Here is a 20,929-nt window from a genome sequence, read left to right on the forward strand (position 1 = left end):
TCCATTTCTGAAAAACCTCAAGTCATTTCAAATGCCTGTGGGGGGAATATCCTGTTGGCCCAGCTGGACTTAGAATTTCTGCTTTTGGATTAATAGCCAATGCAAAAGAAATGGGGGAAGCATAAAAGGAAGAGTGCTACTGACAGGCCCACTCAGAGAATCATGTACTGAGTAGCAACCTGATTTGGGAATGCTATTTTTGATGAGCTCATAATCAGGTTTGAGATGAATTTAGTAATAAACAGAACTTTAGTTTTTTCCCAAATTTTTATCTTTATAAATTAATAGTTTTAACACTTTATTAAATACCTACAGTGTACCAGGAAGAAGATGACACTCCATATATAAAAAAATAAGCTCTAGCTCAAGTCAAAAATGCAGATGTGTAACTAAAGTGATTATCAACGTAGCACATGTAATGCAGGCTTGCACCTATTTAGGTAGTTATTAGAAACATTGAAGAAAAGCATCAATCTACATAGACCTGATGATGTCAGGGAAAATTTTATAGAGGAAAGAATGTTTGGGTTGAGTTTCAAAGCATAAGTGGGAATTTGCTATGAAATGGGAAGAGAGAAAAACTACAGAAAAACTGCATTTCAAAGCATCCCGCATCTACAAAGAGCATGGCTCAGGTGGGAGCTGCAAATGGTTCGGTGTTTTTGGAGGTTTGGAATCTGAAGAGGTTACTGAAAATGAATCTGGAGAGAGAGGCAGTACCTGAAATTTCTGTTATGCACATTAAGACATTGGACAATGGAGAGTCATTAAAAGATTTTTTATTTGGTAAAGTATCATGATTGGAGTTGGTTTTAGAAAGGCAACTTTGGCCAGGCATAGTGGTTCATGTCTATAATCCAGCACTTTAGGAGGCTGAAGCATGTGGATCTCTTGAGCCTAGGCGTTTGAGACCAGCCTGGGCAAGTTGGCAAAATCTTGTCTACAAAGCATAAAAATTATCCAGGCATTGTGGTGCATGCCTGTAATCCCAGCTACTCTGGCAGCTGAAGTGGCGGGATTGAATCTGAAGTGAGCCATGATCTCAGTATTGCACTCCAGTCTGGGCAACAGAATGAGACCTTGACAAAAGAAAAAAAAAAAGACAACTTTGACAGCAATGTGGAAAAGAATTTAAATAAGAGAAGACCAGCTATAAGACTGCTGCAGTAGACCATTTAGGGAGGTCGAGAGAAATTCAGTCTTCTTTTTCAGGCAGCAGTTAAGATAGGGAGGTCACTAACTGATATAAGCAACTTAAGGAATGTTAAAAAGTTAAAATCATTCAGAGGCTGAGGCATACTTGGGTCTGCAGTCAGAAGAGGAGAGAAAGTCTAGAAACTTGTATTTCTGAGTCAACAACATAATATAGCAATTTTAAGTGCGAGTATTGATAAGGTTTCACATATAAAATATTTAGAATATTCAGAGATCACCAGATAGAACCCTGGAGACAAGGGATGGATCAAGGAAAATAAGTCTGAGTTAGAAAATCTAAAATAGTAGGAAGAAGAACAGTAGGGAGCAGAGTTACAGAAAGTAAACAGAGGAAAGGGAAGGGAGTTTCAAGAAAAAAGTATGTATCTGTTAGGATTATACTTAGCTGCAGGTTACAGTCCTTTCTCACATAGACTAGATGTATAGTTAGGCAGCCTACCCTAGTATGGGGCCTCTATTATCATGCAGTTCTTTCTACACTCTACTCTGCATCTTAATCGTCCAAGATGGTTGCTCAAGATTCATCCCAGAAGGAAAAAGGACAGGCCGAGAAGAGCGCACCACTACCTTGAAAGACACTTACTCCACATTTTATACAACATTTCTAATTCCAATCCATTGGCAGAATTTAGCCACATGGCCACATCTGACTTCAAATGAGGCTGGGAACTGTAAATCTCATTCTAGACAGCCATAATTCCAGGTGAGAAATGGGTTCCATTTAATAAGAAAAAAGGGGAAAAAGGATCCTGGGAAGCAATTGGAAGCCTTTGTCACATAGGAGTTAGTGAACAATGACATAAATTGAAGACAGTTGTTGTAAGAAAAAGACTGAAGAGTGTTTATTGAACTAACTAGTGACAATCTTGGCAAAAGTAGTTTCTTGGAGTAGTGAGAATGTAGGTCAAACTGCAGTAGATGAAGAATTGACTTTAAGATAAAGAAAATGAATATGAGCTGAAAGTAAGCTGGGCTGTGAAACGGAAGGTGAGAAGGAAGACTGTAGTGAGCTCAGCACCTTCATGAGAATAGAGCTCATGGATAAGACTTTGATGGGCCATGTGCAAACTGAAGCAGAGGAAACCAGCCATCAGGAAGATGAGAATGGAGCAACCTGCTTCTCCTGGAAACTTCTTCCAAGGTCCTCCCAAAGCAGTTCCACCAACATCGGATAGAAGAATGAGAGATATCATATTTCTTGTTTTTGTTTTTGTTTTGAGATGGAGTCTTGCTCTGTTGCCCAGCCTGAAGTGAAGCGGCACAATCTCAGCTCACTGCAACCTCTGCCTCCCAGGTTCAAGCAATTCTCCTATCTCAGCCTCCTGAGTAGCTGGGACTACAGGTGCCTGCCATCACACTGGGATAATGTTTGTATTTTTTGGTAGAGACGGGGTTTCACCATGTTGGCCAGGCTGGTCTCGAGCTCCTGATCTCAAGTGATCCACCTGCCTCACCCTCCCAAAGGTCTGGGATTACAGGCATGAGCCACTGCACCCGGCCAAGAGATATCATGTTTCTTATATGATCCATTTCCTTGTCAGAATTAATTGGTAGTTAATCTAATCCAAATTGGTCTAAAGAATCCATACCAATGAACCACCTGAATGAATGAGGAGTGGCTAATGTACTCAAATGAGCCAGTTTCCCCACCATGGGATTTTTAGATTTTATACTGGAGAAATACCAAATCAATTTCATTTCAGTGATTGAAACTATAAACTGTAAAATTCGTTGGCAGTCATGTTTTCCATCGTGTTTTGAAAAGCAACCTGCAATAAGGAAGACAAATAAAAATATAGAGAAATGCGAAGATGAAAGACTAACAGAAAGAAAGAAAGATAAGAGAGCTAGCAACATTTCAATCCTTACTTACTTCTGATTGTTCCTGAGACCCAGAAACGTTATTTCTCTCAAGATCTGAGATAATCAGTATTTCTATAATAAAATTTCTCTTTCTGCTTAAATAAACTGTAGCTGGGTTTCTGTCATTTACCATTAAAAATGTCTGATTAAAACTGAGAGGAACATGTTTATATGTTTAGAAAAAAGTCAGAAGAAAGGTTGAAGATACAAAAAGACTGAGAATTTGAGAGTATGTGTATCCAAGACAGAAATCCTGTTTCTGCTTCCCTCTGAGGTAACAGTCCCTGCCCCAAATCACTACTCTCTTTATACCTCAATCCCTGGACATAGCTGTTTGAATCATGAGGGGACACCTGCCTTCCTTCTACATCCTAGATGAACTAGTCTGAGCACATTCCTCTGTGAAGTTTATAATTGAGATGTGTAGACACTAAGCTCATAAAGAATCAGGGCTAAGACTATGATGGGTCATATGCAAGCTGATGCTGAGGAAGCCCACCCTAAGAATGGAGAATGGAGCATTCTGCAGAGAGCAGAGGTGACTGGGCCTCTAAATGGGGTGGGGGTGATCGAGGGACTAGACAATTTTTGTTTTTTTAATACAGACAGGGTCTCACTCTGTCACCTAGGCTGGAGTGCAGTGGTATGGTATCATAGCTCACTGCAGCCTTGACCTCCTAGGATCAAGTGATCCTCCCATCTGAGCCTCCCAAGTAGCTAGGACCACAGGCATGTACCACCATACCCACGTAACTTATTTTATTTTATTTTTGTTTTAGAGACAGGGTTTTGCTATGTTGCCCAGGCTAGTCTTGAACTTCTGGCCTTAAATGATCCTCCTGCCTTGGCCTCCCAAAACACTAGGATTATAGGTGTGAGGCCACCATGCCTGGCTCCTGGGAATAGATGCCTTGATTCTGCCAATCTGTACATCATTCAAGGGTATGAGCTTTGGAATCACTGAAACCTATCTCAGAGCCCTGGCTCCCCTGTCAACTTGTGTGACCTTGAGCAAGTTACTTAACCTCTTTAAAACTCATTTTTCTCATCTGTAAAATGAAGCTAAGAGTAGTATCTTTCTCACAGGATTGTTAGAATCAAAAGAAAGATGCATGTGAAGTGCAGAGCAGTGTCTCACAGTAAACTCACAGTTAATGCTAATAACATAGCATAATTACATCCAATGCTACATATAATAATTATAATCAAATACAATCACATTAAAGGTAAGCTCTTTGCAGTTCCAATTCTTATCAATCTCAGATACTGTCTTCATTTCTCAATGAAATCTGCATATCCTTGAAATATCTTTTCTTTCTATTTGCTCTGATTAGACTAAGAATTTGTTCTTGACAAACACAGTGAGAATGTTTGCATTCCAATCCCCAGAGTGAGCTTGGACAAGTTACTTCCTTACCCGACATTCAGCAACATTGCCCCTTCCATCCATCCCCAGCACTCTCTTCTCTTGGCTTCCGTGACCAAGACAAGCCAAGGAGTCTCCTGGCTTTCCTCCTACCCACTGGCCATGGTGTCCCTCTTTTCCGGCTCAGCCTCTTCTGCTTGTCTTTAAATGCTGCATATTCTCAATAATCATTCCTAAGTGTCCTCATTTTTCTCACTTTGTATTTTCTCCCTAGGCTATAATATCAGTGCATGGTATCAATTATCATGTAATTGAAACTTTGACTCCCAAAAGGTTATCTTCAGCCCAAACCTTTCCTAATATCCAAATCTGCATATCTCACCACCCACTCAACATTTTACCTGGAGATCTGAAAGAAAGATTCATCAAAATCTACAAATTCCAAACTGATCTCATGATCTTCTCTAAAACTATTTCTCCCGACCCAAGGGTTTTCTATCTGGATACCACCACCCATCCACTCTTCCAGTTTTGCAAGCCAAAGACCTGTAGACATCATCCTCTGCCTTGTGTCTTAGTCCATCACTAAGGCTTGTTGATTTTACCATCAAATTGTTTCTTGACTTTGTCAACTGCTTATTCTCTATTGCCATCACCCTTATTCTAGCCATCATCATCTTTCTCTTGGACCCTCACACTGTACTCAGAAATTGTCTCATTGCATCCCATTTTAATCCATGCTATAGTCAAAGTTTTATTTAAAAAATAAAAATATGTTCAATGTAATAGCTTTCTGTTGCTCTTTAAGATAATAATCAAACTCCTTATGGCATACAAGGATCCTCCGTGATCTAGCCTCTGGGGAAGAAAAGGAATGTGTTTGATCTGGCTCATACTGGCTGGCACCTGCATGCAGATGGTTAAATATTCTGGAATTTTGCAAGCTGGTTGCTGAATCATTGGATGTGGGGAGAGTATGTATCCTGTGGAAACTGGCAAATGCTACAAAGGGTTTTCTCCACACTTAGCCTCTCTCCTCCATGCAGGAGAACCAGTTTAACAGCACCCGGTTCTCTCTCCAGGCTTAACCATTCTTCCATTCCGTACTTTAACCACATTGACCAACTTTAAGTTTCTCTGACATGTCATAGTTCCTTATATTTAAGAACTATCAAATATATTGGCTGCCTTTCCAGAAAACTATAAACTCCAAGAAGTCAGTGACTCTCTGTTTGCCCAACATAAAATCCTCAGTGCTTTTCAGTGCCTGGCACATAGTTGGTGCTAGGTAAGTACCTATTGAATAAGTGCCTGCTCTCACATGGATTTTACAGATCTCAAACAATGTGATGTCTGTGATAATGCCCTAAAAATGATGAAATAATACATAGATATGATTATGGATATGAAAATGTTTCCGGAACAAATAGATTTTTTCTATTTTTATTAGTTTTTTCTATTTTCCACTTAAGATGGTATCACAATTTATTTTCTAAATGATGAAATGTTTGTTTCTCTAAAGCAGTCATAATTGAATAATGATATTAACATGTATTTAACTTGAATTAGATATGACTTTTGTTATAATAAAATTATGTTCCCTAGCAAGAAGACTCAGGCAAAAAAAAAGATGTTTTTAATTATGTCAGAGTAAATGAGGGTGATATTTTCAATGGAGTCCTTAAAAATTCTTCTTTCCTATTTTAATAGTTAGCTTTCCAGAAACACACACTCTATTCTTTATATGCTGATACAGCTCAAACCTAATAGTAAACTATTTTCTCATGAAGAGATTTGTTTAAATTATCAGAACTCTCTTGGAAAACACTTCCAGTAGCTTATTTAACTTGAATTCTAATGAAGTGAAAATTGCATCATCATCGTAATTATTAAGATTATATCCACTGGCAAAATTTTCCATTTATATGGAAAAAATATGTTCATTGCTATATTGGTATTTTTAACCATTCATACATTTTTCATTCTTCTCTCTTCCCCTCCAGTGAATTTTTTTTGGTCTCTATGGTACTCAAGGCAAATTATATTTAGTTTAACATGTGAACTAATTAGTAAAGGCAATACTTTTTGCAAACATCATATTTTACTTGATATATCTATTTCTCCCACATTATTGCATCTTAATTTGAGGATACTAAAATTCTCCACCATGGGACAATATGGGGTAAGAGTTGCTACTATTTTCTATAATTAGTGGTTGTTGTTTTTTAATTTTTATACAAGGTGTGATTTAGTAGATATGTTTTAGATTGACATTGAGGATCTAGTCAATCTCCGATGGTTTCAAGTCCAAATTATCTCCATATTAGGCATAACAGAAACAAAGATGCTACATAGAATAATCAGACAAAGTGGTCAACTCTCAGTTCATGAGTTGGCCTCTCCCACTGGTTTTCTTATTCTTGTATCTGGATGTCATCCAGTGATGCAATGTTCCTTGCTTGTAAAATTGCACATTTATGCATCACCTTATTAAATTTGCTTGTGTGTCTATCATTCTGAAAGTGCTTCTTGTTCTTTAGTGAAGCATTGTGCTAGTTATGTGTTGTCTTTTCCTGTCAGTGCACACTATTTGTTGTAATTAGTCTCTGGCTTCAAGTCTATACAAAATGAGCAGACATTTGCACAGTCTTTCAGTTGCATTTGATCATTGTGGACAATAAGCCAATGATTTAGACAAAAAATAACCTCATTCTTTTCCTTAATAAAAGAAATAGCTTGTACTTTTTGCTTGGATCTTATTTGTACTTCATCTGTCCTTATGTTTGTCTAGATAGATTTACCTTATATAAACATTTTTCTCTTTTATTTATTTATTTATTTTGAGACAGAGTCTCACTCTGTCACCCAGGCTGGAGTGCAGTGGCACAATCTCGGCTCACTGAAACCTCTGCCTCTCGGGTTCAAGCAATCCCCCTGCCTTAGCCTCCCAAGTAGCTGGGATTACAGGCATGCACCACCATGCCCAGCTAATTTTTGTATTTTCAGTAGAGACAGGGTTTCACCATGTTGTCCAGGCTGGTCTCGAACTCCTGATCTCAGGTGATTCACTTGCCTCAGCCTCCCAAACTACTGGGATTACAGGTGTGAGCCACTGTGCCTGGCCTCCACCTTTTATTTTTAAACCAAGCATTATAATATAAACACTAGTAATGTTGTTCTGTTCAAAATTTAGTATTTTTCCTTTTTATATGACTTACAGCTTGTACATCTTACTAGACTTTCTCCCTCAAGCTCATGGACTATACCAGGCAGAGAAATTCATGAAGATAAGCATTTAGGTAATGGCCCTCAAAAAACAAAACTGGCTTAATGTAAAATCGTTGTTGTTGTTGCTGTTTTTTAATCTTCCCCAATTTAAATCTTTTAATTTAAAACTAAACTTTACTGTCGAAAATGCAAACTTGGGGAGGGCAGAAAGATCACACACAAGGCTGCCACTTCACACCTGGAGGGTTGCAGGGCAGCCAGGCAGAGGCGCTCCTCACTTCCCAGTTGGTGCGGCAGCTGGGCAGAGGTGCTCCTCACATTTTTTTTTAAATTATCATTAGGTACATGGTTCACGTTTGTAATCCCAGCACTTTGGGAAACTGAGGCAGGAGTATCACTTGAGCCCAGGATTTCAAGAAAAGCCTGGGAAACAATGACAAGACCTTGTCTTTACAAAAAATTAAAAAATTAGCCAGGCATGATGACATGCACCTGTAGTCCTAGCTACTCAGGAGGCTGAGGGGAGAGGATTGCTTGAACCTAGGAGGTTGAGGCTTCAGAGAGCCATGATTGCACCACTGCACTCCAGCCTGGGTGGTAGAGTGAGACCCTCATCTCTAAAAAAAAATTAAAAATAAATAAATAATACATTTTCAAATACTATGTCCAACACACCTCTGGCATTTACACCACTCTTGCTTTCTCCAGTATTCCCTAAGCCCCTCAGATTAGGCCAAATCTCTTCATTAAATGCTCTTTTTTTTTTTTTTTTTTTTTTTGAGACGGAGTCTCGCCCTGTCGCCCAGGCTGGAGTGCAGTGGCGCAATCTCGGCTTACTGCAAGCTCCGCCTCCCGGGTTCACGCCATTCTCCTGCCTCAGCCTCTCCGAGTAGCTGGGACTACAGGCGCCCGCCACCACGCCCAGCTAATTTTTTGTATTTTTTAGTAGAGACGGGGTTTCACCGTGGTCTCGATCTCCTGACCTCGTGATCCGCCCGCCTCGGCCTCCCAAAGTGCTGGGATTACAAGCGTGAGCCACCGCGCCCGGCCTAAATGCTCTTATAATACAATTTCCTTTTCTTCTTTTTTGAGACAGTCACACCCTGTCACACAGATTAGAGTGCAGTGGCACGATCTTGACTCACTGCAAACTCCACCTCCCAGGTTCATGTGATTCTCCTGCCTCAGGCCTCCTGAGTAGCTGAGATTACAGGTGTGCACCACCATGCCTGGCTACATTTTGTATATTTAGTAGAGATGGGATTTCATCATGTTGGCCAGGCTGGTCTTGAACTCCTGGCCTCAAGCAGTCCACCCGCCTCAGCCTTCTAAAGTGTGGGCTCATGTCAGCATGAGCCACCGCGCCTGGCCCTTACATACGTAACTTTTAACTCAGTTTGTAATTATATGTTTATTTTGAGATCAGTTGATTACTAAGTTTCCCTGTAGACTGTAAGCTCGAGGAAGGCAAAGCTTGCATTAATTAAGGTACAGGCTAAAATGCTTTAACAAATAGAACTCCAAATAATATCACTTATACAAGCTGCACATACATATTTTTTTCATATAATCTTCTAGCACTGATGGGATTGCTCTGCTGCCCTCAATATGTAGCTTCCATCTCTCAGTCAAGCTGCCAAGTTCTTGCTACCTCTTTGTCAATAAGAAGACGAAAAGGATGAGAGGTGCACAAGTTGAATACTTTAAAAGCTGAGCTCTCTAAAGTAGCAAACACTGCTTCCACTCACATTACATTAGCCACAACTTGGTCACATGAGTACACCTAATAGCAAAAGAACCTACACACTGTAGGCTTTAGCTGGCAATTATCAATACTAGGGAAGGAGAGGAAATTAAATATAGGGAGACAGGCCAAGCACGGTGGTTCATGCCTGTAATACCAGCATTTTGGGAGGCTGAGCCAGGCAAATCACCTGAGGTCGGGAGTTCAAGACCAGCCTGGCCAACTTGGCGGAGGTTGCAGTGAGCCGAGATTATACCACTGCACTCCAGCCTGGGTGGCAGGGCAAGACCCTGTCTCAAAAAATAAATACATAATATAAATATAGGGAGACAACCAGCTGTCTGCCACAGATCTGTGTCTTATTCATGAACACAGTGTCTCTGGAGCCTACCACAGTGCCTGCTCCAGAGCACCTGCTCAACAAATACTCATAAGATGGATTGATGAATGGACCTCACATCTTCATGCCATCACTGACATCACCCATACCTTATTCTCACCCCTTCCCTCTCCTCTACCCAAGGCAGCTGTGGATCCAGGAGAGCAGGAGACCCAGGAGATTTCCAGAAGCACGAGAGTAACTGTATGTACAGGTTACGTTGGCTTTCCTGCAAGGGTGAAGCTCGTGAGATTGACTAGTATCTGTGCAATGAGAATCTTTATGGGTTTTTTGTTTTTGTTTCTGTTTTTTCTTTTTTTTCTTATTTTTGAGATGGAATTTTGCACTTATTGCCCAGGCTGGAGTGCAATGGTGTGATCTCGGCTCACTGCAACCTCCGCCTCTGGGGTTCAAGCGATTCTCCTGCCTTAGCCACCCAAGTAGCTGGGATTACAGGCATGCACCACCATGCCCGGCTAATTTTGTATTTTTAGTAGAGATGGGGTTTCTCCATGTTGGTCAGGCTGGTCTCGAACTCCCAACCTCAGGTAATCCGGCCTGCCTCGGCCTCCCAAAGTGCTGGGATTACAGGCATGAGCCACCGTGCATGGCTGAGAATCTTTAATTCCTGAAATGAAGACTTTTCAGAAGATATCCAGGTGGGTGGGTTTTCCAGGTCCAGTCATCTTTGCCTCATCATCCACCACTCTAAGTTGAAAGTGTGGCAGTTGCCTCTTCCAGTTGAACAGAGAAGTTGTTGAAATGAAAACACACACATACCACACACATCTCCAAAAACCCAACATTAATTCTGAGTGATGGTCCTGTGCAAATTCAGAAAAAGGGGAAAAAATTTCATTTTTCACAACTGAGCTACACTTCTCATTATCAATGAAAACAGATGGGAAATAGGACAATGACTCTTCAAGGAAAATGTAATTGCAACTGTCTCTATGCCCACCTAGCACTTTCCATAGCACTTTTCATAGCACTTTTCACGTGGTATTATAGTTAATGACATTGTGAGATATTTGTGAACTGAAAGCATACCTTGTTTTTATTTATATTTTCCCAAGCATTGAGTAGGACATACTAGTACTCAACAAATGTCTGTTGAATGAATCAGTGAATGAATGGAGAATTAATGAATAAGTTAATGAATCTCCTGGGTTATTGTGTTAAAAATGTAACTGCGGGAATAAGAGCTAACTAGAAGAATAAAACTTCCGCCTCCCTCCTCTTGAAAAAAACTGATCTCAGCACCTTGGCAGGGCCTTTGGGAAGAAAAGAGGTTGGCCGTTGTAAGAAATATTTGGAAACAAGGGAAGAAGAAAAAACTATTTTTTTGCTTAGCCTAAAAAATGTGAAATAGTAATTCAGTTATGGATGAAAAAGATATTTCCCAACTTTCTTTTAGAACTGGAATTCACTGTCTCTCAGGATTAACATATAGCTTTGGAAGGTGGTGTGTGTGTGTTTTGTGTGTGTGTATGTGTGTGTGTATGTGTGTGTTTTGTCTGTGTGTATCCTATGTGTTTTGTTTGTGTGTGTGTGTTTTGTCTGTGTGTATTGTTTGTGTTTTGCTTGTATGTGTGTGTGTTTTGTGTGGTGTGTATGTGTGTGTTTCGTGTGTTCCTCACTGCACAGTTGGAGGAAAAAAGTGCCCTTCCTTCCACTTACAGTGTTCTCACAGGTTGACTTGTCCTGGGGAACTCATGACCACTCTGGATATTGCCAAGCTGTTTGGGGAGTGTCAGCACAGGTTATGGACTGCCCTGTTGACAGGGTCTTTGGCTGTCTCACTGCCCCCCACCTCAAGAACATTACTTCAAAAGCAAGGGCTCAGAGTTAGGAAAATGTACTTCTGTGGAAGAGAATAGCATGGAAACAGATCAATCTCTCTGGCTAAAAGGCATTGTCTCTGTCTTAGCCCACTTGGGCTGCTTATAAGAAAATACCATAGACTGGGTGGCTTATAAACAACAGAAATGCATTTCTCACAGTTCTGGAGGCTGGGAAGTCTGAGATCAAAGCACCGGCAACTCAGTGCCTTGTGAGGGCCTGCTTCTCATTGTATCCTCACATGGTGGAAGTGGCAAGGGGTCTCTCTTGGGCCTCTTTTATAAGGGCACTAATCTTATTTACGAGGGCTCTGTCCTCATCACATAATCACCCCTCAAAGTCCTTGCCTCCCAATGCCATCACCTTGCGTGCATAGACATCAACATATGAATTTGGGAATGGGGAACATAAACATTCAGAACATAATATTTCCCAAAACAGTTTCCCAAAAGGAGGGTAGAAATCTGCAGAGCAGAAGTCAGAAACATGACACATGGGGTGGAAGAAGCCAGATTAGGAACATGAATGAGCTCAAGAGGAGTTCCCTTATAAATGTTGTAGCTTCTTGTGTGCTGTCCCTATGGCAGAGGTCCCCCATCTTTTGGGCACCAGGGATTGGTTTTGTGGAAGATAATTTTTTCATGGACTAGGGGTGGGGGTTGATAGTTTCAGGATGGTTCAAGTGCATTATGTTTATTGTGCACTTTATTTCTATTATTATTACCTTGTAGTATATAATGAAATAATTATACAACTCACCATAATGTAGAATCAATGGGAGCCTTGAGCTTGTTTTCTTGCAACTAGATGGTCCCATATGGGGGTGAGGGGAGACAGTGACTGTGTTAGTCCATTCTCATGCTGCTAAAAAGAAATACCCAAGACTGGGCAATTTATTAAGAAAAGAATTTAATTAACTCACAGTTCCACAGGGCTGGGGAGGCATCAGGAAACTTACAATCATGGTGGAAGGAGAAGCAAACACATCCTTCTTCACATGGGCAGGAAGGAAAAGTGCCAGGCAAAGGGGGAAAAAGTCCCCTATAAAACCATCAGATCTCATGAGAACTCACTCACTGTCACGAGAACAGCATGGGGGTAACCACTGCCATGATTCAATTGCCTCCCACTTGATCCCTCTCACAACACATGGGGATTACAGAACTACAGTTCAAGATGAGATTTGGGTGGGGACATAGCCAAATCATATTGTTCTGCCCGTGGCCTCTCCCAAATCTCATGTTCTCACATTTCAAAATGGAATCATGCCTTTCCAACCGTTCCCCAAAGTCTTAGCTCATTCACACATTAACTCAAAAGTCCAAGTCCAAAGTTTCATCTAAAACAAGGCAAGTCCCTTCTGCCTATGAGCCTGTAAAATCAAAAGCAAGTTAGTTACTTTCTAGATACAATGGGGTTACAAGCATTGGGTAAATACATTTCAAATGGGAGAAATTGGCCAAACAAAGGGTCTACAGGCCCCATGCAAGTCTGAAATCCAATAAGGCAGCCATTAAACTTTTCAAAATGCTCCTTTGATTCTATATCTTACATGCAGGTCACACTGATGGAATAGGAAGGCTCTGAAAGCCTTGGACAGCTCTGCCCCTGTGGCTTTGCAGGGTACAGCCCTGCTCCTGGCTGCTTTCACAGGCTGGTATTGCATGTCTGCAGCTTTTCCAGGTGCACAGTGCAAGCTGCTGGTGGATCTATCATTCTGGAGTCTGGAGGATGGTGGCCCTCTTGTCACAGCTCCACTAGGCAGTGTCCCAGTGGGGACTCTGTGTGGGGGCTCCAACTCCACATTCCTTTCTACATTGCTCTAGCAGAGGTTCTCCATGGGGGCTCTGCTCCTGTGGCAAACTTCTGCCTGGACATCCAGGCATTGCCATACATCCTCTGAAATCTAGGTGGAGGTTCCACAACCTCAATTCTTGACTTCTGTGCACCTACAGGCCCAATGCCAGGTGTACGTCACCAAGGACTGGGGCTTGCACCCTCTGAAGCAACAGCCTGAGCTGTACCTTGGCCCCTTTTAGCCACAGCTGGAGTTGAAGTAGCTCGGATGCAAGACACTATGTTCCAAGGCTGCATAGATCAGGGGTGCCTTGGGCTCAGCCCATGAAACAATTTTTTTCTCCTAGGCCTCTAGGCGTGTAATGGAAGGGGCTGCCATGAAGGTCTCTGACATGCCCTGGAGACATTTTCCCTGTCATCTTGGTGATTAACATTCCACTCCTCACTACTTATGCAAATTTCTGCAGCAGGCTTGAATTTCTCCCCAGAAAATTGGTTTTTCTTTTCTGTCACATCGTCAGGCTGCAAATTTTCAAAACTTTTATGCTTTGCTTCCTCTCAAATGCTTTGCCACTTAGAAATTTCCTCCACCAGATACCCTGAATCATCTCCCTCAAGTTCAAAGTTCCACAGATCTCTGGCACAGGGGCAAAATGCCACCAGTCTCGTTGCTAAAGCATAGCAAGAATCACTTTTGCTCCAATTCCCAACAGGTTCCTCATCTCCATCTGAGACCACCTCAGCCTGGACTTTATTGTCCATATCACCATCAGCATTTTGGTCAAACAAAGTCAACAAGTCTCTAGGAAGTTCCAAACTTTCCCACATCTTGTCTTCTGAGCCCTCCAAGTCTCTAGCAAGTTCCAAACTTTCCTACATTTTTTATCTTTTTCTGTTCCCTCCAAACTGTTCCAACCTTTTCCTGTTACACAATTTCAAAGTTGTTTACACATTTTTGGGTATCTTTATAGCGGCACCCCATTCTCTGAGGTACCAATTTACCGTATTACTCTGTTCTCACATTGCTATGAAGTAATACCTGAGACTGGGTAATTTATAAAGAAAAGAGGTTTAATTGACTCACAGTTCCTCATGGCTGGGGAGGTCTCAGGAAACTTACAATCATGGCAGAAGGGCAAGCAAACACGTCCTTCTTCATATGGTGGAATGAAGAAGAAGTGCCAAGCAAAGGGGAAAAAGTCCCTTATAAAACGATCAGATCTCGTGAGAACTCACTCACTATCACGAGAACAGCAAGGAGGTAGAGGTAGTCACCCCCATCGTTCAGTTGCCTCCTACAGGATCCCTCCCAAAACACATGGGGATTATGGGAACTACAATTCAAGATGAGATTTGGGTGGAGACACAGGCAAACCGTATCAGTGACAGATATTCAAGCATTAGCTTCTCATAAGGAGCACACAACCTAGATCCCTTGTGTGCAAAATTTACAACAGGGTTCACGCTCCTATGAGAATCTAATGCTGCCATTGATCTGACAGGAGGTGAAACTCAGGCAGTAATGAAAGCCAAGGGGAGCAGCCGTAAATACAGATGAAGCTTCACTTTCTTACCTGCTGCTTACCTCCTGCTGTGTGGCCCAGTTCCTAACAGGCCACAGATCTGTACCTGAGGCCACAGATCTGTACCTGCCCTGTGAACTTGGGAACAGTCATATTTGAAGTATATTTGATATCACTCTTGAATTACACTGAGCAATGTAATAAAGTTTGAGGAAACAGTTCTGCATACTGCAATGGTGGGTGGTGGTACAGGAGAGTGGGCCTTTACATCATTAACCTTGGTGCCCCTGGATAGGAGCTTATAGCTTTTTACCAGGCTTGCAACTGAACCAGAGTAGGGCATGTGTGCTCTCAGGCGACCACTCTCGCACAGAGGGGAGTCAAGATTTCAAATGGAAAATAGCAGCTCCCTTCCCCAGAAGGCAGATAATTTTTTTCTGACCTACTCCTTATTTGAATCTCTTTGGGTTATTTTGACAAAGAGCTAATAGACACCAGAATCCTTAAAAGAATCATATCTGTAGTTAATCTTGTCTTTCATATTCCCATTTATAAAGAGTTTGCCTATAAGTAAGAGGCCAGAAAGCCTACAGATATTACGTAACTTAAATCTGTCATTGCTATCTGAGTGGTTCCAGTGATTCATGGGTCCATTGGTGGGAATGAAGGTGGCATAATAAGACTGTATTTAAAAAACACATTACTTTAAGTACGTGAAATAGTTTTATAACTGATTCCTTATTAAATAGAATTTATCTCATAAGCTTAATGCTAAAGTAATTAGTTAACTATTGAAAAAGCATATAAAATGCTTTTATAACATATTGTTTCCAATATAAACAGGTTATAACCTGTTCTCAATTTGAATGTATCATCTCCAATCTGAACACATTAACTCAAATCTAAAATAGCTATTCAGCTGTTTATATGGACATGCTTTTAGATATAATTTTTATGTTTAATATGTGACCGCAGATTTCTCTGTTAAATCCTCCAGAAATTATCCACCCTTTTTCCATGGTTTACAATGATTCCAGATTTCCTATTTAAAGGGCATCCACCCAGCAAGCACTCAAGAATTAATGATGACATTAATTACGGCCATGCTAGCGGTAATGTAGAATGTAAGGTGGACTAAATTAAACATTTTTTAAAACCATCCATCATGCATCAGATTTTTTTTCCCATGATAGAATTTCAGTGGCAGTGATGAAATCTCAAGGTTTTCACAGGGGAAATTTGCCCATGATTTTGCCTGCATCTCCCTTCCTTTTGCACCACATCTTCTCCCAGGGCTTCCTCCAGTAAGCATCAACATTTGGCCCTAGCACCCTGCCTGCCACTCCTCTGCTGCTGTTGGGAGTGGAAGAGCCACCTACAGCAGTCGCCTCAGGACTCCTCTTCCTCCCAACAGACCCTGTGCGGGAGCGCCTCTCCAATCTCCTCCAACATCTATGAGAAACAGCTTCCAAGACTCTTGCTGTGGATGTGACATATGGCCCTAGCTCTTTGGAATGTTCTCTGGCCCTTGAAGTGATTAGGAAGATAAATTAATGCAGTGCCAACACTGATTACAATGAGAGGAATGCAAACCAAGTTGCCCACGGAAATTGCCATTTTAATACCTGATCTGGTCTGCACGTCCGTCGATCATTTGGCAAAAAGTCAGTTGTGGCAAGTTTCGTGGACCAGAAACCAGTTAATCTGAATTTTCCTCTGAAAGCCTGAAGTCAGTAACCTTGGATTGTCTTTTAATGAATTAATTAAGAATATTCATTAATTAAGTAATTTTAGCTGGACTAATTATAGAGATTCGTTTGGTCCTACATAAGCACAAAACTGACCTGGTTTCTTTAGTGTCTTTAAGCTCAACTGAAACTGCGTCATGTAAATTCTACGTTGATTCATAGCCTTTCCTCCAGGTACCAGGAAAGCATCACTGTGTAGAGACGATTTATCACGGTAAATGGGCCATGATGCTGCCGCTTCCTACTTATTAGATTATTTTCCATTTCCACTCTCAGAACACATTTCAAGTCCTGAAAAGTTTTTTCTGGCAAATAGTAGGCATATAAATAATCCTTGAATGAAAAAATAATCTTAGTTTCCTTTTTAAATTATAAGACAAAAATTTTTAATAAACTCATGTATTATTTTATGTGAAGGTTTTACAAAACATGTACTATTTGTTAATGAAATCCCTATAATACTACTACCTATCAAAACAAATAATACACAATTTGGAAAACCTACACATAGTACTACCTATCAATATATATACACATACATATATACATATTACATATATATAACATATAATATATATAATTACATATTTATAACATATAATATATATATTACATTTTTTACTAAAGAGACAGGGTCTCATTATGTTGCCCAGGCTACTCTCAAACTCCTGAGCTCAAGTGATCCTCCCACAATGGCCTCCCAAAGTGCTGGGATACAGGTGTGAGCCACCACGCCCAGCCTATTAAAGGATTTCTATTGTCAAATATTTTTAGAAGGTTTAGATAAAATATAGTTAAGATTAGTTTACTCCCATTCTGTAGGTTGCCTGTTCACTCTGACGGTAGTTTCTTTTGCTGGGCAGAAGCTCTTTAGTTTAATTAGATCCCATTTGTCTATTTTGGCTTTTGTTGCCATTGCTTTTGGTGTTTTAGTCATGAAGTCTTTGCCCATGCCTATGTCCTGAATGGTATTGCCTAAGTTTTCCTCTAGGGTTTTTATGGTTTCAAGTCTAACATTTAAGTCTTTAACCCATCTTGAATTAATTTTTGTATAAGGTGTAGGGAAGGGATCCAGTTTCAGCTTTCTACATATGGCTAGCCAGTTTTCCCAGCACCATTTATTAAATAGGGAATCATTTCCCCATTTTTTGTTTTTGTCAGGTTTGTCAAAGATCAGATGGTTGTAGATGTGTGGTATTATTTCCAAGGGCTCTATTCTGTTCCATTGGTCTATATCTGTTTTGGTACCAGTACCATGCTCTTTTGGTTACTGTAGCCTTGTAGTGTAATTTGAAGTCAGGTAGCATGATGCCTCTAGCTTTGTTCTTTTGGCTTAGGATTGTCTTGGCAATGTGGGCTCTTTTTTGGTTCCATATGAACTTTAAAGTAGTTTTTTTCCAACACACTGGGGCCTGTCGTGGGGTGGGGGGAGTGGGGAGGGATAGCATTAGGAGAAGATACACCTAATGTAAATGACGAGTTAACAGGTGCAGCACACCAACATGGCACATGTATACATATGTAACAAGCCTGCACATTTTGCACATGTACCCTAGAATTTAAAGTATAATTAAAAAAAGATTAGTTTACTTACTGAATCATTTGGGAGAACTAAGTTGTTTGAGGTAGTAACGATCAAAATAACATATTTTGGGAATGCCCAGAGCATAATTGATTTCATTCCCTAAAAATTGATGTTAAGTTGTATTGATCATTAAAATTAAATATGTCTTGGGTAAGCTAATTAAAATTAGGTGAGTTGGGTTTGCCTACACCCCAGAACTAGAAGAGTTCCCAAATAGTACTACTAAAATTGTTCTGAAGTTAAAGACCTGACAATCTTAGAATGCATTAAATGGCCTAAAATTTAGTAGAAAATGCAACAAATGTGCTTGTAGGAGTTACCTAATTGTGACTTTTTTCATATTTCTAGGTTGTTTTATATTTTCTAAATAACAGTAATAATACTTATTCAATGGTATATTGTTTTTCCAATATAAGATTCACATTCTTGGCATTTTATGATAAATGAAGATGGGTAATATAAGGAAAATTTGTCACTGACTTGGAGATGGCCAGCAGAGACTACTTGGCATCCTTTCAGTGGAATCCTGGGAGTTAGCAGAAAGATCCTCTGGAATTATGTGATTCTACAGGGATGTGACCTTTGATTCTTTTAGGCTGACTATGCTTTTGGCAAATCTGTGAGGATAGAAGTTAAGTTGTAGAAAACTGATAACAATGTAAATCATTCCTGTTCATAATGATATAAATTAATTTTATCCCATAAGGAAAATAAATCTCTATAAGTCAGATGTGAACCTGTTTTAGCATCATACTAGTTCTCTCACTAATTAATGACATAATCTTTGATACATGTTTATTTTACATTTGTATAAGAGTCATGATTTTACCATTTTGAAACTTACACTTTAACAATGAAATATGTTCCTGCCTCTTAGAAATCTGTAATCTGAAATGAGGAAATACATATGCATCATATCTATAATACGTATCAGAATTTGTTAAATTCTCTGTAGGAACTGGAGAGCTCATTAGAGAGAAGACTCCTACTGCTTAGAGAACAGAGATTTCAAGGAAGGATTCAGGCTGGTGTCTTGATAACAAAGATGGAGAAAAAGGAAAGCATTCCAGGTGATAATATTATACACAAATAGACTGAAATGAAGAAGTAAATTGAATGGTGAAGGAACAATTAATCAGTTTAGGTTAGTTTAGTCAGAACGTACACTGGGAAGTTGTAAAATTTAAGGCCAGAAATGAGGTGATGGTTGTTTATCAGAAGAAGAGATAGGAAAAGGAGGAGCAATTGTTTCTCTTGGGTGCTTCCTCTAAAACCGTTATTTTAGTTTTTAAGGTAACATGGCCACATGATGATTTTTAAGGCTATAATAAAAATATATTAGAGAAAGAAATATGAAGCAGCAGCTTGAGACACTTAAAAGTCAACGATCAGTGCCATTTTTATACACAACATACCCCTACCACCACTCTTGATTCCTCCCCACCGACAGTGCATCTCTCCCTCCATCTGGCCCAGGCAGTCTCTAGATGGGAGACTTTGACTATCTCTAGGTAAAAGGTAATGGGATGGTGGAAATAGTATGAGTGTTGATCCAGACAGATTTAGGTTCAACTCTTGGCACTGCCACTTACTAATTCAGACTTACCTAGATGACATCCCACACAGTCAGAATAGGCATGTCTCAGCCATGACTTACATGAAAGACTTAGGAAGTTTAAGTGCATAGTGGTGCCAAAACAGTAAACAAAACTAGAATATTTAGAAAAGGGATGTGATAGTTCTGCTCTGCCCTGCCGTAGTCTGGAAAGACTGCATTGTTTATAACATTAAAAATTAAGAAACTTTTGCATTAAAATGGGCCTGGCAAAGGGTGGAGGGTCTTCTTATGGAAAGTAGTTGTATCTAGGTCGTATGGCCCTGACATTGGCTTTGGGGGTGGCAAGGTTTGGGTATAAGGTGGCTGGGGAAGGAGAAGATGGGTAAGGAATTCAGTGTTCTTACAGAAAAAAAAAAAAAAAAAGGAGTCTCAGGTGCCTAGTATTGCATTGGCCCCTGGAGATGGTGAGAAGTTTCTATGACTTCACACAGGAAATTTCAAGCAAAGTTCAAGACTCCCTATCAAGATCTCAGTGATAATCCAAATAACACAGACTTAGGGAGAAGGGGAGCATTTTACCCTCTATTCTAGTTATATGAGAATATGGAGTTGGCCAAGTATTTGTCACAGATGAATGGATAAACAAAATGTGATATATACACACAATAGAATATTATTCAGTCTTAAAAAGGAAAGAAATGTAGATACAAGCTACAACATGGATGAACCTTGAAGACATTATGCTGAATAAAATAAGCCAGTCACAAAAGAACAGATATTATGATCGCACTTATTTGAGGTACCTGGAGTAGTCAAATTCATAGAGACACAAATTAGAATGGTGGTTGCCAGGAAACAGCAGCGAGGGGAGATAGGAATTAAGTGTTTAAAGAGTACGGAGTTTCAGTGGGGGAAAATGAATAAATTCTGGAGATGGATGGAGGTGATGGTTGCACAACAATGTGAAATATACTTAATGCAGCCAGGCATGGTGGCTCATGCCTGTAATCCCAGCACTTTGGGAGACCAAGGTGGGTGGATCACTTAAGATCAGGAGTTCAAGACCAGCCTGGCCAACATG

The 20,929-nt window shown here is 40.2% G+C and overlaps 1 protein-coding gene across 1 annotated transcript in view; it reads left to right on the forward strand.

Annotated features, from left to right (window-relative positions):
- The first annotated feature begins 3,464 nt into the window (after positions 1-3,464).
- LOC134737223 (uncharacterized) overlaps positions 3,465-20,929 on the forward strand; it is a 30,491-nt gene continuing 13,026 nt past the window's right edge. The window contains exons 1-3 of the mRNA XM_063643393.1: positions 3,465-3,616; positions 9,940-9,999; positions 19,246-19,360. Of these exons, the coding sequence (XP_063499463.1) occupies positions 3,539-3,616; positions 9,940-9,999; positions 19,246-19,360 (253 nt within the window). The 5' untranslated portion in view covers positions 3,465-3,538. The remainder of the gene's footprint in view (positions 3,617-9,939; positions 10,000-19,245; positions 19,361-20,929) is intronic.

The sequence above is a fragment of the Symphalangus syndactylus genome, chromosome 7 (genome assembly GCF_028878055.3).
Source record: "Symphalangus syndactylus isolate Jambi chromosome 7, NHGRI_mSymSyn1-v2.1_pri, whole genome shotgun sequence".
NCBI classification, from domain to species: Eukaryota; Metazoa; Chordata; class Mammalia; order Primates; family Hylobatidae; genus Symphalangus; species Symphalangus syndactylus.